A 26349-nucleotide genomic window follows, 5' to 3' on the forward strand; every position below is an offset into this window, starting at 1 on the left:
AATACCGTTTAAAAAGCATCTCGGGGAAATTCCTCAAGAAATCTGGTGAGAAAACGCCAAGAATACATTTCTGGGAATTCTAGGCAAAAAGGGCGTCTAATTTGAAGATGCTAAAATATTAAATTATGTTGATTTATTTTGAGATTTTTTATCACAACATAATTCCCATAGTTCCATTTGAGTTACTCCAGAGTTTTGATAACTTTATTACTGTTATAAAATGTGCGCGTGTGTGGCGCGGGGAGGGAATAAAAATAAGGAATGAGTGTGTCTAAACTTTTGACCAGTCATGTACATAACTGAACCTTAAGGTTAACACTAAAAACTATATATTTTTTCATAAATTTACATAAGCTTGCAGAATTTGCAACATGTTAAATATAAAAAATAACAGATTTATTATTTAGTCCTGCTTTGAATAAGCCATTTCACAGATGTTTACATATAATCCACAAGACACAATAATAACTGAATTTACGCAAATGAACCAGTTCAAAAGTTTACACACGCTTGATTCTTACTGCGTTGCTACCTGGATGATCAACGACTGTGTTTATGTTTTGTGAGAGTTATTCATGAGTCCCTTGTTTGTCCTGAGCAGTCAAACTGCCCACTGTTCTTCAGAAAAATCCTCCAGGTCCTACACATTCTCTGCTTTTCCAGCATCTTCTGCATATTCGACCCCTTTCCAGCAGCGTCTATATGATGTTCAGATCCATCTTTTCACACTGAGGACGACCGAGGGACTCGTACACGACTATTACAAAAGGTGCAAACGTTCACTGATGCTCAGAAGGCAACACGATACATTAAGAGCCGGGGTGGGGTGGGTGGGTGGGGGGGGGGTGTAAACTTTTGAACAGGATGATTGATTTGATATAAAGGATACAAAAAGATGCATCCTTGATGTTATTACCCCAGCAACAATAAAGAATTTGCTATTTGGTGTACTTGTTCTTCTTAGCGCCAGCTTCTTGTTACCTTTTAAACGTTTGTGCAAATACATTCACAGAAAAACACATGAAGCCTGACGTTTAACATGGTCTCACTTCTCCCCTATACAGTATATCAGGCAAGAATTGCGCTAGTTAATTAAGATTCATTACATGTAGCTTACAACTAACTAGGATGTTGAGTATTAGACCATGTAATGCAGCAGGGTTTCCCAATTCACAAGAGCTCTGCATAACAATGAACCCTATTCACATTCCCACTAAGATGCATCATTTCAACACGAACCTAATGCAGTAATCCTGTGGGATTCCTATGTGCACTGATTAATCTCCATTGTGATTTAAACTGTGTCGACAAAATACAAAATAGTGCACTATGTAGTGGATGCGGTGTGGTTTTAGAAATATAGGCGCTCCCAGCACCACTGATTCAGCTCTTCGCCTCATTATTAAACCCTTCATATGCTGGGAGCAGGGAAACCTAGAAATTGTGAAGGGCAGTGGACCTCCAGGCCTGTATTTAAGAAAGCCTGTAATAAAAGGATCCCACATCTATAACTGTTAGTAATAGTATCTACTGACTGCCATACAGCATCATAACTACAGCTCTCAAGGACATTACTTTATGGCCAGTATAATTGCTGAACATTCCCAGCCCGCATTTTGTTTGTGCCTGCCAGTGCAACGGACAATTTATCAAATGGCCGTGCCGGGTTTCGATAGGGTCCTCAGGGTCATTTGTGGAGGTTTAACTAAACCACTGAAGCACTCGACGCTGGTAAAAACGGTCACCCACATCAAGAGTTTGTCTCTACAATCGACATGAACGGAATTAATCTATTCGAAGCGACAAGGACGTGTTTTGAGAGCAGTGTGATGACTCAAAATTATGTACCATAATGAATCTAATTTAAGTGGGGCGGGGGTAAATAAAGAGTTGCTTAAATCCAGTGTAGCTCCAACGTATTGCAGTAAGAGTAAAGATAACAGACCACATTTTAACTGATCTAGAGAGAGCGTGTGTTCAATGTGATGCTCGCTCTACCTTTCAACAATGTTGGTAGCCAAGTTCCAAAACACAATAAAGACACTGCAAAGTGTTTCCGACATGTTACATCCGTCTCATGCCGGTCTTAGAGATATGTATACACCTTAACCAATGTTTCAATCCCCACAAACTCTGAAGCATGCGACTTTCCTCTGTCAAAATGCAACCCCATCCATCCATCCCTGTCCAATTCTATTTTCCTCACACTTGCTGACGAGTGAGACCGAGACTTTTGAGAAATCACTTCCCTAGAATATAGCACGTTAGTGGAAATTTCCAGAGTTGGATGGCTACAGAACGACTGGAGTTTGTATTTCTGCTCGCTTGATCAAAAGACTTTATGATTGAATGATGAATTCTGTAAGTCTCATAACCTGGTACAGCACACCATCTTCCAAGCCTATAACTGCCCATAACAGCTCTGGGGAAAATGGGTTTATAAATGTGTAATCTTTCCCAGAAACAGTCTCCACTTCAAGCTGGCATGTAGGCTAAAAGTTATGTGTGCTGTGAGCAGTTAAAAAAAAAAAAAAAAAAAAAAAAAAAAAAAAGTGATATCGGTATGGTTTAGGACTTTTTAATGGATTCCATAGCTCCCATGTGGACTTTCATAACCATCCGCCAGGGCACATATTGCCAGCTCTGTAATGGCAGGAGGGATTGACATTTAATGCTCGCCCCAACATGAGACCAAAGGAGCATAAATCTACAGAAGCCGAGAAGCAAGGTGAAGCAGTGTAGACCAGCATTCTTTGGTTTTGAAGCCTCAAACACTTACAGGGCAACAGGGAGGTCTGCTCCATGGGGTGCTGAATCAAATCCAGGCTCAGGCCTTCAAATATTCATACTTACACAAACCACTTCCTTCACCAAGCCATATCTCTCAATACAGAAACACAAACTGATATTTTATATTACAAAAATACATATATATACATATATATATATATATATATATACACACACACACATATACATACACACACACACACACACATATACATACATACATATTATATATATATATATATATATATATATATATATATATATATATATATATATATATATATATATATATATATATATATAATCCTAATAATACATGGACAATAATGTTTGTTTTTTTGCCCAATTATCCACTGCTAAGTATTTCAAAGGTATTTGTAACTTGTACGATATATAGATCTTAATAAGGAAATGGTCTTTAAAACTTAAGATTGGTGTTCCTAACACTAACAACTACGTTTTGGTTGAAACCCAACAATGCTCATCACCCTGAGAATACCATGTCCACAGTGAAGCATGGTGGTGGCAGCATCATACTGCAGAGATGCTTTTCCTTTGCCGGGACTGGAAAATTAGTCAGGGTTGACGGCAAGATAGATGAAGCCCCATACAGTGCAACCCTAGAAGCAGCTCAACTCCAGAACACTATTATGTAATACCCTATCTAGTGAGCATAAAACTTAAACAGGCCGACGTTTATTAGGCCTAATTAACTTTATTTAGGAATAAAATCAAGTTGAAGAAAAAAAAAAAAAAAAAAAAAAAAAAAAAAAAAAAAAAAAAAAAAAAAAGAGTTATTACTTTCCAAGGTTTCCACAACAAATACAATGTAGCACTGCTTGCTGCTAATGTTCACGCGGTCTGTGGCAGTATAAAAGGACAGGCTCACAAATATTCAAATGCATTTAAATACTAAACTAATTACACACGCATGGCCGCAATTCCAATTCAAGGCATTGACAATTTAACCTTCAATACTATCTCAGTGATCACCTGTTTCCTGACATCTCACTGTACCTCTACCCATTATGTCTTGTTTAAACGTGATGATTACTCGTTTAAGATATTTGCGTGTAATTATTTGTTGCACGTGTTGTTTGCAAACGACAGTCATTTATTTGCTGTTCAAGCTGTTTGAGTGATATTTGTTTTATAAGACTAATATCTAAATTGAGAAGCGTGGCATTTGTTTTATAAGACTAATATCTCATTTATAAGCGTGGGATTTGTTTTATAAGACTAATATCTAATTTAGAAGCGTGGTATTTGTTTTATAAGACATATCTAAATTTATAAGTGTGGTATTTGTTTTATTAGACATGTGTGGAACGATTGGTTATTTGTCGTGCGACGCGTACGTAATGTTCGTGTATGATTATTTGCGTATTGGATGTACGAGATGTTTGTGATTATTTTTTAAAGTTGTATACGTGTGACTGGTGTTTATTTCTTGTACAAAATGTTTGCGTGTGTATATGATTGTTGTATATAACCATTTTTTTTAATAGAAAGGCACTATATAAATTAAACATATTTACAGAATGTGGTGTATACCTTCTGACACATTTTAAACAATATTTATAAAATTGCTTATTTATGACAAAAATAAAAAATAAAAAGTCAGACAGAACTGCAAACCTGCAGCCTATGGAGAGAGAAATGTGTAGATGAGATGAACCACATAGACTAGCACAGAGTAAACTGGCTGAAAGTTTGCGTAAGCCAGAAAGAAAAGCAAGACAGCAAGAAAGCGAGAAAGAAAATTAGCAGTCAGGGAAAGCCGTCATGCCGAGAGAGAGAGAGAGAGAGAGACGACAGGATGGGCGCTGTCTTTCTGTCAGTCTTCATTTCGAAGCTGCATTAGCGGTGGCAGAAATGGCCCGATTCTTTAATAAAAACTAAACGGTGGCTCTCGTTCTTCCCTCCAGCTTCCTGATATTACGTGTTTAAGATAATATTACCATAGCAAGCAGGCATGTACACACAAAGAGCCATCACGCACACACACGGAACCATGTGCTCCCCTGCAAGCTGCACTGATTTTCACCTGCACTACTGGCACAGAAAACACCAGGCCTAGTGCAGCTTAAGCGGCAGGGTGCTCCAGCCCAACATGCCGATGTGTGGGTGTGCGTGCGTATGTAATATTCAGAGATGCGCTCAGCTTGACGCGATCAGCACATCCACGACACAGCATGACCCTTTGTTCGGATGAAATGATGATCAATGCAGTTTCGGGGGCCAAAACAATCTCTCTCTGTCGAGGACGGCTACGACGGCCGACGACGTGGCACGGTAAAAGTCATCGGCAAAGTCCTCCGTGACCTCATTACCGTATGTTGCATGCACGGCCCTTCTCTTCATTAAAACGCTGTGTAGACCATGGCTCCGACTCTGGGGTCGTATAACCCAGCAGGCCACCACCGCCACTGATCATTAGCGCCGCGCTAATCAGCGCGGAGGTAGGAAAATGTGCTGCGGCACACGTTGGGAAGTCCCGAGTGCCATCACATGGAAAACATGGGATATGCTGCAGGATTGTTACTTTGACATGCAAATTTCAATTCGCTGGCAGCGTACACATGAAATAAAGAAATATTTTTTCCCCCTCTAGTAGAACCATTACGACATCCATCAATCACAGAGCAGAAAAAAAAAATCAAGAGTGAGAACGGAAAGAGCGACAGAGGAGAAAAAGACATGTAACAAGAGAGGAGGTGCAGGAGGGAAGGGTTTGCAGCAGAGCAGCACTGACTTTTACTGCATTCAGTGTGTGATCAGACTGTAATGATCTATACTTCCTCGTTCCCTCCTCACACTGCGCCTGGACTCTCCTTCACCACCTTTATTTGCACATCCGAGTAGAAGCATTGCAGAGATTTGGGGAATAACGCGCTCACTACTAAGTCTGTCTGAATAAATTTCACTGTTTGAATACAATTTGTATTTCCATAATATTTGTATAATCAAATGCAAAAAAATAAATAAATAAATAAATAAAAATTCACATTTCAAATGTTTGAGATCTCAGGCTCTGCTTTTTTCCAGACCACGCTCGGCTTGACCTCAGGGTTCGACACGTTCCTTGGCTGAGTCTGAAAGCTGTTTCAAACCTGGGTGCGGTCCAGAGAATTGACCTCAGGTTGCGATGGACTTTAACAGGAAACATCGCAAGCACATCACACACAAAACTGTTGTCAAATTTACTAACAAATTCAAAAAGACTGGAAGTGTTGCGGACCGACCGAGAAGAAGTGGACGCCTACGAACATCCGCTGACGAAGGAACAGCCGACGTGGTGCTGGCAAACGTAGTCTCCTACGTATGGAGACTTTTAGGACACGCTGTTGTGGAGCACCTGTTCAAGTTCCTGTAAACGACCACTTACATTACAACAGCTATGATTATACATATATACAGCAATTTGTATGCCTGAAATTCCCTTAAAATATACTTTCAACAGGAAGGAAGCTCAGCCATTTCAGCCCTTTAACCTTGCTGTGACCTTAACCCTGTTTGGATCAACTGTACTATCTAATCAGCTCATCTGTTGCCTACACAATAGGACAATTCCATATAAATCCTACAAACACTCAACTAGTCGTTCTTGAGATATCGCTCTAAAGAGAATCTCGGCTGGACGGACACATGGACAAAATGAAAATATAATGCCTCTACCGCCTAGTACCGGAGGCGTAAAGCGTTGCTCCCTCTACCCTCTGTTGACGTTAATAAGAATAACAATGCGACTAGTCGCGAAGACTTCGCTGTGGTGGAAAACACTGGAGACTCCTTCCATACATGGTAAGCGAATGTCTCCTTACAGAAAATATCTTCTTTTTTTTTTTGTAATACAACAAAACATTGTTTATTATTAGTTGTTACTATAGAAACGATACTGTATTAGAATGAGTGCGCTGCGATTTTCCTTGTAGCCTGTCGCTGCTGTTATATATATATATAAAAAAAAAATAATAATGTATCAACACCTAGTGAGCAATCAGCCTTGAGAATTCAACAGCACTGTGGTATAAGTGATTTTATATGTTCGTTAATATTCAATATTCGTTTAAGTAATAAAAATCCCCCCCCCACCCCACCTTAATTTAACACCTCTATCACAAAGACACACACACACACACACACACACAATATCTCAGGATGTGGGCAGGACCAGGATTTCACCTACAGTACATTATGTAAACTTTCCCTAAACAGCAGTAAAATCAGTTGTAGTTGTTTGGTGTGACGTCGTTCTATCTTTCTGCAGAGAACACTAGGATGTGTGGGATTAGTCCAAAAGCCCAACACATGTGATGCTGCAGCTGAGGATTCACTCAGGCCAAATCTCAGTCCAGTCCTGTCCTAATGATCTGTTGCCTGCTTCCAGTGTGTGTGTGTGTGTGCGTGCGCGCACACGTGTGCGTACATAAATTCAGCACACCTCACACGCCCCATTCTCCAGGTCCCAGGCTGCAGAAAGGGATTCTCTTGTATTTAATAAGCACAGGTTTCTTTAGCAGGGGAAATAAGGCACATGCAGCGAGAGTGACAGCAGTAAAGGATCCCCCTCCCTACCCTTCTCTCATCTTTTTGCATTCCTCTCCCATTCTCGCTGCCTCTCTCTGTCTGTGTCTCTACAGCCCCAGGCTGATTACACTTACTGAAAAGAGGGAGTGATAAATAGAGGGAATGGAAAAGGAGGGAGGAGGAGTGAGAGGGAACGTAAATAGGAAAAGACAGTCAAGATAAAGAAAACAATCCTTCACTAGGCAGAATGAATGATAGATTGAGAAAGGAGAGGAACGGGAGAATGAAGAAGGACCGTTTTTTTTTCATGCAGGCATGCAGAAAAGCACTCAGCCTAAGTAGAGCTGTGTGTGTGTGTGTGTGTGTGTGTGTCTCACCGTTCTGCGTGAGCTTGGTGGAACACACCAGAGTGGCAATCTGGAAGGAGTCCTTGCTGATGGTACAGTTGCCCAGGCTCTGTGAGCCCTTGCCCGTGGGGAAGTGGCCTTTCTCCTCTAGCTCGAGCTTGGTGGCTGGCAGGCTCAGATAGAGAGAGGAGTCCTCCAGCTTCTTAGCCTCAGCCTGAAAACAAGAGCACAGAGAAATGAAAACAAACACACACACACACACACACACACACACCAGCAGCTAGGTTCACCAGGTGAATTCAAATTTCCTTTACAATAATGCTTGAGAAATATGTGAGAAGACCATAGAAGTGGGTAATACATGCATAATGTAATATAATGATATTTTCAATCAGTGATTTTAAGTGGTAAAGATTCAGGATATAACCCTAATTTTATTAGCAATAGTTTAAAATGCTAGAAAAGGTTCACAGGGCATCCAGTTGTAACTAGGGGTGTGTATCGGACTGGGATTTCACAGGATGCTCGGGGAAAAAAATGTATTAAAATAAATTGTCTACGCAAGACATTTTGACTTTCATATGTAGTAGAAGCTTTTTGGAAAAATAAGGACCATGTTCACGCAATGCATGTAAAACATTCACGGATTCATCCTCTGTAACCGTCTGGTCAGGGTCAAATTAGGCTTCTAGTTTGAGTTTTGTACTCTGGGAAATAGAAACGAACACATTCAATAGAAAATAGCAAAACCAGGAACAAACAAAAATAATACCTGCATAAGCGGGATTGCAAAAGCAGCCTCATCAGGGCTGGAATTTCAAAGACAAGGTGCCGAGGAAACTATAGTTTTAAATCGAGCGCATTAATATTAACCGAGCCGTGCGGTTATACGGAAATAACGCACACCTTGTGGACAATCGGATAAAGAATCGTATTGCGTTATTAACTACTACAACTAACTTGAGTGTATTACGGGTGTATATTACGTCAGCTTGCATAGAGCAGCGCTTTTGTCGAGATACCCTGCAGAGCTTTACTGAACGTTTCAATTAGAAACCGTGTGTGCGCGAACCAGGGAACGTTCTCTCATCGGGGTATCAATTCTCAATGACAGTCACTCAAACTGGAACTAGTCTTGTAAACTGAAGCTGCCATAGCGTAGATTTTCCTGATCAAAATAGTTTTTTCCTTTATAACGATAATAGTGGTCTCATGATCCATCACACTACTAGCAACAGGTAAAACCGATTTACATACAAATTCCAACAGACTGTCTTTAAAAATAAAACAGTCCTTATCTCAAGGAGACTGCAGACTTTGTTACAGATGAGATGAGGCAGATGAGGGGAGGAGATTTAACAATGATCGGACGAGCGCGCATCCTCACGGCTCATTAGCATAACTCAATAGGGATATGCCCAGGTCAGGCTCAGCATAATTCTGATATTTGATATGCATAAATGCAGAAGTGAAGGCCCTAAAAAGCTTAATTGTTTAATGATTACAGGGTCAAGGGCTAAGCAGCACAAGGTCAGCATGATCAGGACCTGGCACGCTCAATACGCCGCTCACGTCACCAGGTGTGTGATCACGCTGAAATACGGGTCAGTGTGTGTGTGTGTGTGTGTGTGTGTGTGAGAGAGAGGGCACGCAAGTTACCTTGTAGACGATCAGATCGTGTTCTCCATCCCTGAGTGTAGTGCCGTCATATCTCATCAGCTTCACAAAAGACAAGGCAAAGATCTTCTCTGACCTGTCTTTGTCTGCATGAGCAGGAGAGAAAGACACACACACACACACACACACATTGGTATTGTACCATGAGAGCCCGGTGTATATCCAGCACAAACAGGAATGACTGTTTCAGTAGTGGGTCTATAGGGACAGGGCTAAGCTTTTAAAAGCCCAGCTGTACAAGAGTAAGCTTTTCCAGCACACTTCAGAGCTTTATACTGAAAAGCTTGTAAACAGTTTTTGTTAAAGGGATACCAAGACTGTAGGACTAACGCCAAAAGTCGGTCTAACAATGTCTACAGCATAGCAGAAGAAACTGGAAATGCCATCGAACAATGACAAGGCCAACATGATGCATTACTGCATTACAGAATCCACAGAAGCATGACCATGATAATCACGGCTATTTTACTCTAAATTGACACCACAATTATTACAAGTGAGCCATTTTAGTAGCAAAATTTAAGCCAGTATTCCAGCAAGTCAGCAGATCAGTCAGTACACAAGTAAGTTAGCAAGTCAACAACTAAGCTAGTAAGTAAATAATTAAATACCCAAATTTTTAACATTAGCACCTTGGCTAGCTTTAGCCAAGTTCACCAGCTGTGTAGTTTGGCTCCGGCTGCATTGAGTTATGCACAGGCAGTTCATCTATAAATATTACACTTTACCCTTATACTGAGAATCCATGAAGAAAACCATTGAAAGCATAACGCATGACAGTCCGGCATAAAAAATATCCAGGAGACGTGTCAAGCGAATGACATTAGCTACATGACGGCGTGAGTGGGTGAAGAGGCCAGAATTATCATAAACAGAGTGGCAGAGTTTAGCTCTGTCTACATAACTAGGCTTAAATACATCAGAGCTGCACAACAAGCTCCAATTTACATTCAGCAGACCACAACCCTCCCACATCCCTGCTTCATAAATCCACACAGCCAGCCAGTGCACAGAGACAAAACCGGAGCCATCAGTCAGAGAGAGAGCGCGAGAGAGAAACGGGGGAGGGGGGGGGGGGGTGAGGGACAGAGAAAGGACGAGGGAGATGAATATTATACACAGAGAGACGTCCAAGTTCCTCAGTGAGACTTCTGCTGTAAAATTGGAGCTGGCAGCGTGGCAGAAGCCAACAACCGGCTACACACAGACAGCTCATGATTCAAGGATTAATTTGTGTTTTGAGGCTGGCTGGCCACATTCCTGGGTGGAGGATTGGATAACACAGGATATTTTGGCACTCTGTCCACTGCAAGGTGACACAGTAGAGTGACTTAATAGATGCAGCCACAGAGACATCACACACCCGAGAGGACACATGGTGGTTTCTCAAATCCTCTGGTTTCTGGCGTGTGTTTTTTTTTGTTTTTTGTTTTGTTTTGCAGGGCACATGAATTTTATCCAAGATACACATAAACAAACTTTCATATTGTAATTGTGAACAAATACTACATTTAACAATGAACAAATATCTTCGTCAAATAATCACCGAGTCTACCATACAGGGTGGAGCAATATTTACGATATATAGTTCTTTCATTTTTATTTTAAAAAGGCGCGAAGAGTGAAAAACGCTGTAATTCCCACTGGCGAATTACCGCTTAGGATGTGATTTCACAGAAACTTGTTCATTTGTCTTTTCAAACCTGTACCAATTCAATATCTCTGAATTGACATTTGAGCCATTTGCTATGAGCTCAATGCTCAGCGAAGTGTCGCCTGTTTATCTTGCCGTTTGTTTGCATGTTTTTTTTAATCTAAGAGCGCAACGTTGGGGGAAGCACGGACTATAGAAGGTGTTTATAAGGTGAGGAATGCTGTTTTTCCTTCGTTATTTGTTTAAAACTTTAAAAAGCATTTATAAATGTTTTAATAAAAAAATTGAAATATGCACGTATAAACGTACAATCTCGACTAGAGCAATTAGAAAACCCATGTTAAAACTGTAACCCGAATTAACCAAATTCATCGTGAAGATTGGCCGGGATTACTACCAGGACCTCGGTCAAGGCATTTAATCCTCAATAATCTATTATGATCATCAATATGATTATTAACACTAAATGTGAAATGCTCAGCTGCTTAATGGTTTGGCTTCCAAGAAGGAGTTTGACTTGGAATCTTTTGTAAAAGTGAAAAGTCTATTTGTTTAGGGTTCTGTATAGAAGCTTTAGGAGTGTGGGTAACAATTCTGATTATATAAAAATGAAATTAAAGAAAATTTATTAACGAAAAACAACAACAACAACAACAAAATGACAAACTAAACAGTTAAATTACAGTAAAAGTGAACATATAGTTCAGTTTACTAAATGCTCATAAACCGAGCGTGCCGTACAAATTTTGAAAACTGACTCCAAAAGCACCAAGGTTTATTACTCCCAAAGATACACCATTTATTGACCATGGACCACTTTTGATTAAACATTATTAAAGCTGTAATAGAAGTTTAGACCTGGGCCGCACTGTGCACTTCTCCCAACAGTGCCTTGGAGTTTCTGAGTTTAATCAGAGGTGAAATTGTTGTTTGAAAAATTGCTCCAATTCTCTCAAACTGAGACAAACTGCTCCCTGGGGTGCTGCAAATGTCAGCCTTCCAAGTGACTACAGCCATCAAACCCACTGCATCATCCAGCAAAAAAATCCCTAGAGACCAGGCACAATCCAGCTAACACACACTCACACACTCACACACTCACACACTCACACACTCTCTCTGAGAACCTCAACCCCAGCACAGAATCACAAGCACCATAATGATGGGCAAAGGAAGAGGCCACAGAGGTTATGGCGCAACTCCCGTTACCATGGTTACTGGAAGGAAGAATGTGGGTTCTCCCGTGTCCATCATGTTGGTAAAGTTCAGTCATGACTCAGTGATGGAGGACAGACAGAAAGTGACAGAGGGGTGGACAGTGACGGATGGATGGACAGAGACGCAGGGCTGGCTGTGATCAAAGATGAGCAAGTTTTTTGATACGTGCATTTGAGATACAAAATTTTATTTAGTCGTTTGTATTATATGGTCATAAAAGCCAGGTACTTCGGTGTTCTGTACATTTAAAGAACACAAATGCAGAAAATACCTCATCTTCGGCTCAATGTTTTCTGCTAAATTCACCAAACACTCAGCTTGTTTGCTAAATTTAAAATGTACAAGTCTGATTTTTTTTTTTGTATTCAAATTTATGCAAATTCAACCTTTTGGTGTCACAATCCACTACAAGTCAAATAAATTCCGATTCCGTTATACAAAAAAAATAAATAAATAATAATTAAAAAAAAACCTTCTACATTCAAGAAGTTAGGAAAAGCAAGAAGATTCATAACAAGGGCAATCATGCAGCGTAAAAACCATGACTGGATGCTTAAAAGTAATGGTGAATAGCACTTTTGTTTTTTTTTTTTGTTTTTACCTTAGCGGTTCTACAAAACCCTTTACACGGTTTCTCATTCACACACACTCGCACACCAGTGGTAGCAGAGCTGCCATGCAAGGTGCTAACTTGCCATCGTTAGCAACTTGGGGTTCAGTGTCTTGCCCTAGGACACTTCGGTATGTGCAGTCACACGGGCCGGGAATCGAACCGCCAACCCTACGATAAGCGGACAACCCGCTCTACCACCTGATCCACAGCTGCCTAAAAGTGTTTGAAAGACTTCTAATTGCTGATGTACTTTATAAATCGTCACACTTTTTGCTATCTAACACGCGATGCTAGCCTGAAGGCAAAGCTACTAAGATCCCGTTGCTATGTTAAAATCTCAAACCCACCAGACTGCATATAACTGCGGCATAATATTCCTGGTGCATAGCTTAAAAATCAAAGCGACAGTACAACTGATTGAACTTTCGTAAATGAATGGTGTGGTTTCTCAAAGATTGCACACATCAACACTAGAATTCTGTCGAAAAGATTAGTGTTATCAATCAGTCTGTACAGGATTTCGTGGAATTTTTCTGTGACTGTTGCGGCTTGGTTTGCACGGTCTTTCACCGTGATGTTTGTTAGTCAGTTAGCTGTACGCATGTTCGACGCGTCGTGATGACGTCGCACTTGGACCAAATCCACAGTAATTTTGAAAAAATGGCAAGCTCCTCCAAATATTGATGATCAAAATCAAATCAACTGCTTGATTTTGATCAGTGGATCACAACTGATCTTCTTTTATATATGCATCATATAGAAGATTTTTGATATAAGATACGTTTACACTTAAAACTTTTCTATAAAAAAAAAAAAAGAAACTACAAAATGTAGCTGAAGTACATTTGGTAGTTTCTTTTTTTTTATACAAAAGACTTAAGTGTAAATGTATCATATCAAAAATATTGGATGTATTTTTGAAGAAGAAATATGAACTGGAGTCAGAAAAAAAATGAATAAAGAGCAGTACAAAGTAAAGAAATATGCGTACAGTTAATTGCGAGTGGCATTTCAATAGCGGTCATCACTTATGCAACACTTGGCCACGAATGAAAAAAACTCCACCAAGAAATGTCGAATTTGAAATAGAGGACAGAGAAATGTTACAGAACTGGAGGAGAATTCAGATCCAGCCACCTTAACAGCCCGTTCTGTTGATTTACAAATTGTCACATGGTATCACGTTAACGTAAAGCTGGTGTTCTTATGGTTACATTTAATGATCACAAGCACCTCGTGGCACGTGACCTACATAAACATTTATAAAGCATGCATCTTTTTTCCTTTTCTAGGTCAGGTTTTAAGGTGTACCAACACATTCTTGCTAAACCAAAGTCACCTTCGTTTAACATCAGAAGAAAATGCTTTACTGTCAGAACGCCGTCATAAAATTGTCAATCTTTTACAGAAACCGGGGAAAAAATTGCAAATAGCAGTATAAATACTCAAATTAAACTTGACTTAATGTAATAATATTTAAACACTGTCTTGACAAGTGGTGTCACATTTTCTCTCGATGTCATTTGCACATCGTACAAACATGACGGAAATGGAATGGAAAGTGTCGTATCAATGCCGACGAACATCGGTGTCACTTGACTCTGGTGTTACGATAACAAAATGATCAAAGTTCTTGCTAGTACAAGAAGACAAATTTAGAAATGCTTCTCAGTTGTCATGAAGGGCTTGTGTGTGTGTGCGCCAACGTAATGCCAACGTTTGCAAACGATTACATTTTTTACTTTATTAAAGAGTGACATGTTTTTAAATTTTATCCCGGGGAACTCGGTGCATAACCCATCACGGGGCACAATCGCACACACGGACAATTTAGAGATGCCAATCAGCCTACATGTCTTTGGACTAGGGGAGGAAACCGGAGTAGTCCGAGGAAACGCCCAAAGCATGGGGAGAACTCCGGGAGACGGGAGGCGCTCACCCAACCCTGGAGGTACGGGGCAAACGTGCTAACCACTACGCTACCATGCCGGTAAACTGAATTACCGTCTGTAATACTGTCAGAGACGTGCAGTTCTAGAAAATTAAAACTGTGACCGATCAGACTCAAGAGTTCAACAAAGCGTTATAAATAGTCCTTAATTAAAACGCTTCTGAGGGTTTTTGCTGTCTTCTTTCCTCTACTGAATCTCACCCTCAAGGTCATTCTCACAATATGTTAAAGAAAAAAAAAAGAAAAAAAAAACACACTGAGAAATTTTCCAGATTATAGAAATATTATACCACACCCCAGCTGCGGCATCCGTCACCATCACCAGCGTCTCGTCATAATCGAACACGTAACAGTGTGTGTTTCAGGAGGGTGTGTATGGAACAGCAGGCTTGCTGGCTTCCTTAATTGATTGTTTTACTACGTTGCTTTCTACCAGCCAAGCAGCACCTACACCACCATGCCACAGCAGATGGGGAGGCATGCTTGCCAACGCACACACACTGGTTTCTAAGTGTACACATTCACAAAACATCTCACTGTACTACATCTACACAAACACGCAGCTATTCACACACCCACACCCTAATATGCTACGCATGTTTATTGCATCAAATATCCAAACCCATAAACACTCCAAAGCAGGTTTTCTCCAGCTCTAACAAACACTTAGACTGAAGATGGCTTAGCGCCATCACCACTGTGGTTCACTGCAGTTACCCAGGAACCAAATAACAGACTACACATAAAAACAAACACATTTAATGGAAAATAGGTACCACTGTGTCCATCCAAAGCCACATGTAAAAAAATAAAAATAAAAAATAATAAAAAACACATGGATATGAACTGTCTAAGCTAAAAACCTGCAAGAGGTGGAGTTTTCCTCAACATGAAAATGTGCTTAAAAAAATAAAACCAAAATAAAATAAAAAAAGGTACACCTTGTTAGTGTTTGCATACACAAAGAGAATTGTGAGCTATCTGGCTGCAAACAGACCCGAGTATCTACAACCTGATGGCACTTGGATATAATCTGACAGAAGAATCCATCAAGAATTTTATATAGGAATCAGACTGACATTAGCTAAATGATGTTAAGCGGTGGTCTAGCCTGCAAAAGCCTGACATCTATACATATCTCACAGGGTGTTTATACTATACTTTGGGCATGATCGAGGCGTAATATTTTACAATTACAACTTCAGTGACGTCGTGGCAATGGATGCCAAGGTACTGCTCAACCAGATGCCATAAACTGATCCAGATAAACAGCTATCTAAATAAAGTTAGCTAGCTAAACGAGTCCATTATAGGCAACTCCGCAGTAAGAAATAGGACCTAGCTATCTAGCTAGTTTGTTAATGTGGATGTTTTTCAAGCTATGAAGGTCTGCCGAAGCACCGTAAATTAGACATGTTACCTAACTAGCAGGTTTAATCCTGTTAAAGTTACCCAACTTCACTGGCATGATAGTCGAGATGAAATAAGCACCGCGAAGACAGAGCTCCTAAGAACAACTAACCCTCTTTTAATCGCCTGCAAATGCAAGTGTCTTCTGTTGGCTTGGAAAGGTGTCTGATTCAATGATATGCAACAAAAACAAATATATGGCCATGAACACTTTTCTGACTGAGCCACACTCAACAGCACAACATGACATTTTATGAATCAAATTCTAGCTCTCTTCAAAATAACTCTAGCTTCTCATTTTGTGTTCACGACGTCAGAGTGACGTGGGGACTACAGTGCATTCTCTATTCTTGAAAAACATGGAGGGACTTCTAACTGTTCCCACTCAGTCTATATAACATATGGTGTGGGGGGGGGGGGGGGGGTTATATTTTTGCATACTATGCATGCATCAGTTATCCTGAAAAAGATGAAACAGTTGGGCCTGTTTGTACTTTTTCAAACTCCATCTTGTCCAAAAGGCACATCATACTAGGAACGTGCTCGGGGGGAAATAAATAAATAAATAAATAAATCACCTGATGCCTGTTTGCCATAGATTAATTAATTAATTATAAAATCGAACAAAAGGTGAAAATTTTGGTGTCGCTTCTGTTGCTACTACTTTACAGCCATGTGAAAAAATAAGTACACCCCATAGAAGTTGTTGGGGTTTTTTTTTTTTTTTGGACATATTTGGACAACTAAACATTTGATCCTCTTTGAAGAGGATTTTGACAGTTTTTCAGGAGAAGCACCTCATACCACCTGCGAAGCACGGCGGTGGAAATGTTATGGTTTGGGGTTGCTTCGCTGTGTCAGGGGCTGGACAGCTTGCATTCATTTATTCAACTATGAATTCTGCATCACATCAAAGAGTGCACGAAGATAATGTGAGGCCATCTGTCCGAAAGTTGATCCGAAAGTGGACATTTCAACAGGATGATGATCCTAAGCACACCAGCAAATCCATCAAGGAATGGCTCAAAAAGAAGAAATGGAGGGTTATGGACTGGCCTAGTCAAAGCCCGGATTTGAATCCCATTGAAATGTTGTGGGGGGATTTGAAAAGGTCGGTACATGCAAAACCTTCAAACATCTTGCAACTGAAAGAATATTGCAAATTCCAGCAAGCCGATATCAGAGACTGGTGGACAATTAAGCAAAACGCCTACAGTTATTTCTACTAAAGGGGGCAAGCTTCTGAGGCCAAGTGTATACTTACTTTTCCCACAGAAGAATATCACATCTATTGATATTTCTGTTGAATAAATGATTGAAAAAGCTCATTGTCCTTGTGGTTTTGTTCACGTATATCGACTTCATTAATAGGCACTGTTTCAAAGATGATCAAATGTTTGCTTGTCCAAATATGTCAAAAAAAGCCAACAATTTCCATGGGGTGTACTTATTTTTTCACATCACTGTACATGTTTGATATGAAAATACTGTGTTTGAGACTATTAACTGCTACCCAGATTCCTCAGGACCTGAAATTAGCCAGCACATTTCAAGTCATTTCCTGTACTGCTTATGTTTATGGCTATCTGTCGGCTGCGTTTCTAACACTTAAGAAAAGCAGAGGAGTAGAACGTAACATTTCTCGACGTACTCTAGATACTACAGCGTGCCCACGTCTTTATAGAAAAGCTTTTACAACGGTGTTCGCTGCTTAAGCTTATGAGTGAAACACTTTGAATTCGGGTCACTATTCTATTTTTAAAAAAATAAAAAAATAAAAATATATGTGTTCAGATGTAGAGATGAAAACTGTGTGTGTGTGTGTGTGTGTGTGTGTGTGTGTGTGTGTGTGTGTGTGTGTGTGTGTGTGTGTGTGTGTGTGGAAATGGAAATCAACAGCAGTGAATCATACATATTTGTCCTTTTTGGTAGACACGCAGTCCCAGTGGTGTAACGTGTGGGATGCATAACTGATGTGTTGGACGTGTGTGTGTGTGTGTGTGTGTGTGTGTGTGTGTGTGTGTGTGTGTGTGTGTTTAGACTGGCACTCACAGTCTTGAGAAGAGCGATGTTTGAAAGTGAATCGCAGATGACTCCTGTTAACATCCTCAATAGGGATAGCCACCTGGGACAGGGGGGGGAAAAACCTTTAAGACACACATACATACACACACACACTCTCTCTACTGTGCTGATAGACTGTGATCATTAAAAACACAAATACGGACTCTCAAAACGAGTTCACACACGCACTCGCACACATTAAAAGGTCTTGAAATAGCCACAAATAGAGTCTAAAAGAGCAGGAACATTAATATATGCAACATGTCAGGAATAGAACATGACATTATGTGCTGATGCAAGAAAATATTCCGTGCCTGGGTGGTTTTTTCTCCTGCGTCAGAAAGCTTTCTGACTGACTGTTACAAAGTGCTAGCTTTCCAGTACACGCTTTCCATAAATACTAAATAAGCATCTTCACCATATCGATGATTATATGGTTTTCTATGTGAAATAATGCTTTTCAATCCATTTATTATTAGATTTACATGAGATATTTCATCGACCTTTCCTCTGTATAAAGGAATGCACGAGCGGTGCCTTTATTTAATGATATCTGAAAGATTCTTATGAGGAATTTGCCAGACAATTATAAAGAAGCAGATGAAAAAGAAATTCCAGCAGCAGTGAAAAACAGAAAGCACTGCCAACAGCTGCTGCTGATTCACTGCTCCTTAGACGGGGCTTCATTCGTTTCCTCGACTCGGCACTTCCTGACAAAATAAATGTTCTGTCTTTTTGCATACTATATGCGCATTCAATTATTCTGAGGAAGATGAAAGCGTCTGGACTTGTTTGTACTTTTCACTTTGGGTTTAAATCTGTGTAGCAGAACTGCAACAGTACAAACTCGGCGCTTTCTCACCTTGATGGTCTCGAACCAGCGCGGCTGTTTGACCTGATAGTAAATCACAGACTTGTACTCTGTAATTCCATCATCTCCGGCACCGGGGAAGATCACGTTCTGCAACAGGCACACGGTGAATTTACCAAACTTCAACATTACAGGGTTTTTAATAAACATAAAAAAAAAACATCATCATTTTCATCAAAATCAGTGGTATTCAAAAGTGGCACAATTAATGTGACTGGAGTGATGTAGCTGAAGCCGAGGAACTCTCACTGTCTCTGACCATACTGGCATTTCTACCTCTGGGATTTTTCCAGCATATTCCTATGTATCTAATGGTTCATACCGCGCCCCTTTTTGATACAGATATAGACACATATAGTATTGTATATAGTAAGGATATAATACAAAACATCACAACAAACACAATACACATTTTTCACAAATCACACAAAACAGTCCAAACAGTACGCTTTGTCTTTTGTCGTATTTTCTAGTCTTTGTCCTTTTCAAGCTTGTTCTTGTTATTCAGCACCTGATTGGTCTCTTCTGAATGCATGACTCATAACAGCATATACACTCATCAGTCCATACAAGATTTCGCACAGTTTGCTGTAGCGCCAAAAAAAATAAATAAATAAAAAATAAAAGAGCCTGATTTTGCTGCAGCTTTTTTCAAAATTTGCGATTCAACTTGGGAGGGTTTTTTTTTTTTGTGCTTTTCTGCGGAAAACTACATGAATTGGCGAAATTGCAAATGCACGAAATTGTTTTATCTTTCTCAGTGATGTTTGTTGGTAAATGAGACCTTTTAGCTGTATTCATGTTCGACGCACGTGATTCGATGAGGACTTTGGCTGAATGACATCACACGACGCGTCTCGGCCCAAATCTGCGTGAAATTTTAAAAATCGGAAGCTTCTCGGGGTTTGTTGATTTTGCGTTAATTTCCGGGTTCTTTGATTCTGCAAAATCGCTAAATCTTTGGGGTCTGACTAATGTATTTATAATGCCACTATTAATAACTTAAATATTCATTTAATGTAATTAATGTATTCACTAAAATAAAAATTTTAAAACATAAATAAATAAAAGAGCTAAGATAAAAATCCATTTGGCCATTTCCCCAAAGCGAGCGCACCCTGCGGTTAGAATAGTACAGCCCTAAACCAAGACCATCCTTTTTCGTTCTTTTTGACAAGAAAAAATAAATTCAGTACATTTAGTTCTGGTGCGTCTTGTGTTAATTATAAGTTGAGTAAATATCACTTTATAACTGTTTCATGTGACTCTCTTGCTACATCCTTTCTAACTCCACTCTTGTTATCAAACAATTCAATATTTAATAAATATTTTGTTTTGTAATTCTTTAAAAGCTATTTTTAATTTCAAAATGTGCGACTGCAAAAATATACTTTTTTAAAATACTTTTTTGGTGCAAGTTAAGGCTGTGATCGGGTAAGGAAAGGGCAGCCCACTAAAACACCTGGTTAATTCTCTAAGTCACCCCCCCCCCCCCCCAACACACCCCTACTTAGCCCCATCAATCATCACTTAAAGCTTTTAACGCTTTAAGACAGGCACTAATTAAGAGCTCCAAACTGGCCAGCCATCTAACAGAGACAGCGGGGGAAGGGGGGGAAGGGGAGGGTGAAGAAGAAGGTCAGAAACACACACAGAGACAGAGACAGAGAGAGAGAGAGAGAGAGAGAGAGAGAGAGAGGGGAAGATGGATAGAGGCTGTCAGAATTAATTTCACTGTTTTATTATAATTGGAATACGTATGTGTATTTAAAAAAAAGAATAAAATGTACTACTTTTAAACAATCCCAAAATATACTGAATAAAAAAGCCTAGTCTCATTTACAAATTTTTATTGTAGCTCAATTCTCTAATTAAATGTAAAAAAAAAAAAAAAAAACAACACAACAACGTACTTGCCCTGAAACTGACAATATACACAAGCAGTTAACGAATTCAATCGTACTAGTTTACTGTGGGTGAATCTCAAATGGGAATTTATTGAGTATGTAGTAGAGTACACTGCTTCCTCAACACAACTAAAGTGAGAAGACATTTAGGATTTAACATATATGTGTGTTAGGATTGTTTGTGAGATGGAAATAAAAAGAGAGACAGAAAGAAAGCGATAGAAATGCAGACAGAGCGCGGGCGGGTGGGGTGGGGGGGGATTTGGATGGGGTTGGATGGGGGCGACAGACGGAGGGCAGATGGTTTAGCAGAGTCTCCTTCTCAACATCTTTAAAGGGCAGGTGGGCAACAGCAGACTGCTCACCTGGCAACTGAGAACAGTGTGCGTGCGTGTGTGTGTGTGTGTGTGTGTGTGTGTGTGTGCGTGCGCGCGCTTAACAGAGAGCGCCAAGTCTCATTATATACCTCCAGTCTCTTGCCTTCCTCATCATACACAGACATGGTGACTTCCACATTCTTGGGCGTGGTTTTACTGCCTTTATCGAAGTCCCCGTGAGTCAGCGTCACATAAATGTCATTACGAACGTCACCTGAAAACATGACAGCAGTTTACTTCTCCAAAATACAGGAACATAGAACAGGTGCTGAGTATATAAAAAAAAAAAAAAAAAAAAAAAAAAAAACCACACTCGAGCGTGAGAAATCACTAATGGACATAAAACATTAAAGAGCACGCCACTGCGGTGAGCAGGTTTCTCTCAGTTCTCGGAGAAACCACTTTCTTAGACTCCTGCAGCACAACATTTTTCTCAACCTTTATAGCATCGCTCTTATCTGTTTAATTGACCTCTATAAAAGTATTTATCAGAATTAAAACCCTCGGTGTGCAGAAGCAGGTGCGTGCTTAACAAATGTAAAGCACACAAGCCGGCGCAGAGGAAAAGGAAAAGGGTGCAGGGATTTGGGGTGATTAATGGGTTTCATTTGCACCTGGCATGATGATCTCAGGGAAGCCCATTTTGCGGGCAACGGCAGTGGAGCGGTCCACCAGGTGGGGGAAATCCTTCCGGATCTGATGGATATCACCGGGTAACAGCTTCAGTGTGACCCAAAGCCCTAAGCAAAACAGAGACAGGGTGGGGAATTACACACACTCAGACTTTCTGCAAGTAACACGCACACAAAAATGGTGTATTGGACAGACCTTTGGGAAACTCTGCAGGATATAAAATGCTTGTATAAGAGATGTACCTCATCTGTAAATATCTATTTATAATGTGACCCTTAATACTGTAGCACACTGTGGCATTTCTTCACCAGAGAGACTGAACATTAGAGAGGCCTATATGTAGTTATAAACTGAATTCCCATAACATGCTTATTGCTAGGAGGTGTACGCTGAAAAATGGCATACTTGGAAAGAAAAAGCTGTAGCCCTTTATTTTATAGTACAATAAATATTTAATGTCTGCTACACAGGTTGAATACTGGACTTGAGTAAACAATACCAGGTTTGTAAAGCCACAATGCACTAATAACTCCACAGAGCAGATGGTCCTATAGTGATGAATAATACTTGACAATACATAACACTAGTATGACCCTGAGCTTGGATGACTGCATGGAGATTGACTTTTTTCCCCAGCTTTTGCCTTGGGGTTCATTGAAGTACTACTAATCTATCCATCTATCTATCTATCCATCCATCTGTACGTTTTTCAGTGCTAGACAATTTCCAGATTAGTGTCCATCACTTATGAAGGTGACACTAGTGATTCATTGCCAGACGATTTGAAGAGCCGAGTCATCTGCATGGCCTAAATGGTTTGCTGCTCACAAGACAAATGGTGGTTAAAATCTTCAGGAATATTATGTAATTTCTGCAATATTGCCAGAACACCAATATATGACAGTGTGCCACTGGCCACGACGATGTAATGCTAGCAGTCAAGTGTGTGTTTGTTTTATTGTCATTCTTCTATATAGCTAGTATACACTGGAACAAAATCTCGTTTCCCCCAGGACCACGGTGCAACACATGATACACTGGGCAGGGTACCCGGTGCAGATACATGACCGTGTGAGACGAGGGCAAACTATACAAAAAAAAAATATATATATTTTTTTTAACACACAAGTCAATAAACACACAGGACAGTGCATGTCAACTAGACAGGAAAAAAAACAGTGTTGAGTGGAAAAACTAGTGTAAAAATTGTCTAATCTATTGACTGTTGTATCAGCAATCGACTGTGATGGCAGCAATAACATCGTCATAATGGTATAGTGAGAGTCACATCAGTAAAAGTGACGAATAGCAGCATTACAAGTTGACGGAATGCCGTGATGGATGTACACTGGTGGCTTTTGGGAGTTTTTGATTAGTCCAGGCGAGTGCTGGGAGGCAGAAGATGACAGTAGTGTGACAAGTCCATGAGTGGGATAGGAGAGGTTGTCCACGATGCTGGATACACGAGAGGGTCGTCCACAATGCTGTTGAAGGAGGCGGCGATGGTGGGTAGAGAGACCTCGATATGTTCTCAGCTGTCCTCACAATTCACTTTAGGGTGTCCCAGACCAGACGGTAAGACAGCTGGTCAGTGCGCTCTGTATTGTCCATCTATAAAAGGACTGGCTGAAGGGGGGGGGGGGGGGGGGCGGGGGGTGTCTCTTCAGCCCCTGCAGAAAGTAGAAGTGTTGCTGGGCCTTCTTGGCTAGGCAGGTGATGTTGAGAGTCCAGGAGAGGTCCTCTGTAATGTGCACGCCCAGAAAACATGGAGCTTTTGACTCTCTCCACAGTTGCACGTGATCCAGTCGAATCCTCCGATCGAAGTCAACGATCGACTCTCTGGTTCCAAGTGATAGACTCTTGTCTCTACACCATTCCTGCAAGCTGTTCGCTGACTTATCATTACTGTCTGATCAGATCCACAACTGCAATATTATCAGCAAACTTTGATTTGAAGTGTACTCTGCAGCACACTCATGAGTCAGCAGTGCAAACAGCAGTGGACTGATCATGCAGACCTGGGGAGCGCCGGTGTTCAGTGTGATGGTGATGGACGTGGTGAGTAGTATGCTACTGCTATGTGATGTCTGAAGAATAACGTCTAAATATTATCATACTGTTATAGCGAGATCATAAATTGTGATCTCGAGAAAACAACTCATTTTGGAAGCACAAGAAAAAATTAAGCTGTGATCTTGAAAATACAACTTGTGTTAAGATCACCAAAACAAATAAATTCATTTATAAATAAATAACTCGTGGCTTTTCTGAGCTTCCAAATAGTCTGGTAGACATGTATCCATTTTATATTATATATATATATATATATATATATATATATATATATATATATATATATATATATATATATATATATATATATATATATATATATATATATTGCTTGCCAGAAGATTTTAGTTCATGACCACTTTGGGATTCAAAATACAAACACACCAATACATAAACATAATCTAAACCTATTTTCTACATAATCTTTCATTAAGGTCCGAGTAATATTTTAGCATCAACTACTGCCACACAAAACCTAATCATTTCCACACAAAATACTATATATTTAAATTCCTAATAAGCAAATGAATAGCAGTACGTCAGTGACACACATTCGTGATGCTTCCTAATATCACTTACTCCTTAATGATATTTTAATAATAAATATCAAATGATATTTGATAACTGCACATTCTGCATAAATAATTTCATAAAAATAACAAGAAATAAAACAATACAAGATCTGTAAACCAGTTTTGTTTTTTTAAATAACCTCATGTGGGCTATTAAATGTGCCGGCATCCTGACAGACAGGTGTTTCCACACTGCCTCACTGCGCTGAGGCTCTTTATTTAAATAATCTTCACCGGTGCTCTAATTAATTACTGCGCACAATCTCTGTGCAGTTTTTTCTCTCTCACTTCCACACACAACCTCGATCAGCTGCACTATTTCACAACACCACCATTAGCAATCGCTTATAAAACAATTAAGAAGTGCAGTCTGGATTCACTGCTAACAAAACCATCCAAGACATTTAAAAGCCTGCACTTAAATGTAAGAGGAGCCTTAAATGCTATTTTTATAACCCCCGACCTACATTTCCAGCTCATTTTTAACATCATTCATCACCAGGTATTAAAATATTTCATAATTAAGCAATTAACAATTATGCACCAGTGAGCAGAAAGGTGTGTCAACGCATAAGCGTGCTTAAATCTGAGTTTGGCTGTCCATCTCTCTTTCTCCGTGTCAGCATTGAGTGCGTCAGAGATCCAAATAGCATGACACAAGCACACAGTTAGCTTTTGCATCATAACAAATCCAGCTGGTCGTGAACCCACCGCACCCCAGCTGGCATAGACACGGCACAGAGAGCAATGGAGTAACGAGAGGCCAAACCAAGCTAAAGACGCACACGACGTTTAAATTAGGCAAGTTAACAACACTAGTACTCATTATGTAACCATCTAATCAAATAGTAACACTTCTCAAACTATCATAATTGGAGTTAATGTGGCATGACACAAAATAAAACAAGACCGTTAATAAATTTTATTTTAATTTGTTAACTTGTGACGTGGTGCTGTCGCTGCCTATTGAGGCAGACGTTTGGGAGAAGAAAAACACAGACGTTTTTTTTGGACCGCAGTAGTACCAGAGGCTGAAATGAATCTTATTTAAAATTTACAGAATAGTCCCATTTGTATGGGATTCGTTTGTTCAAGTCTCCTCTGTGATAAAACTCGGAGAGGTTCAGCAGCCAGAGAGCTATAAATGAACACTACACAAGCTTCTAGCAGCTTCTTTTTTTCTGAACCTGAACATCTCCATGACACAGTGATATAGGACATTATACAATACAATACATCACATGTACTGTGGAGATCGCACATATTAAGTGAGCCTTTCTTCCGTCTGAATCTGACCCTGTAATGGTTAATTTAGTCAGCTTAGAAGGTTGTGCCCTTTCTTTGGATTGTCTTTAGTTTATTTTTCTGTTAAACTTGTGCCGAAGTTTCTGTTCACAGAATGATGAATTACTGTACTGAACTCTAACCTGAAAACGCTTACTGTCTGTATAACTCATACGTTCTGGTTCATCCATGTAGGGTTGAACACAGGTATTTACAACGACAGTCGTACTGGTTCTCCTGATTTGTTGTTGCCGTAGTATCCGAAGCACAAGCTTAAAAGGTAAAGCCCTCTTCTGGAAAGGGGGCGGGGCACAGAAGCTCATTTGCAATTAAAGAAACACAAACGAAAACAACGTGTTTTTGCTTCCTCCCAAAAAG

General features: G+C 40.0%; 1 protein-coding gene across 2 annotated transcripts in view; it reads right to left on the bottom strand.

Moving 5' to 3' along the window:
- Positions 1-26349, bottom strand: part of dock1 (dedicator of cytokinesis 1) — a 293597-nt gene that overhangs the window by 202147 nt on the left and 65101 nt on the right. For both annotated transcript variants that reach the window (XM_053640698.1, XM_053640699.1), the window contains exons 13-18: positions 22024-22149; positions 21499-21623; positions 19117-19215; positions 18243-18315; positions 9327-9430; positions 7698-7881 (exon numbers count right to left, since the gene is read on the bottom strand). In XM_053640698.1, the coding sequence (XP_053496673.1) occupies positions 7698-7881; positions 9327-9430; positions 18243-18315; positions 19117-19215; positions 21499-21623; positions 22024-22149 (711 nt within the window). The remainder of the gene's footprint in view (positions 1-7697; positions 7882-9326; positions 9431-18242; positions 18316-19116; positions 19216-21498; positions 21624-22023; positions 22150-26349) is intronic.

Source organism: Ictalurus furcatus, chromosome 13, assembly GCF_023375685.1.
Source record: "Ictalurus furcatus strain D&B chromosome 13, Billie_1.0, whole genome shotgun sequence".
Taxonomy (NCBI): domain Eukaryota; kingdom Metazoa; phylum Chordata; class Actinopteri; order Siluriformes; family Ictaluridae; genus Ictalurus; species Ictalurus furcatus.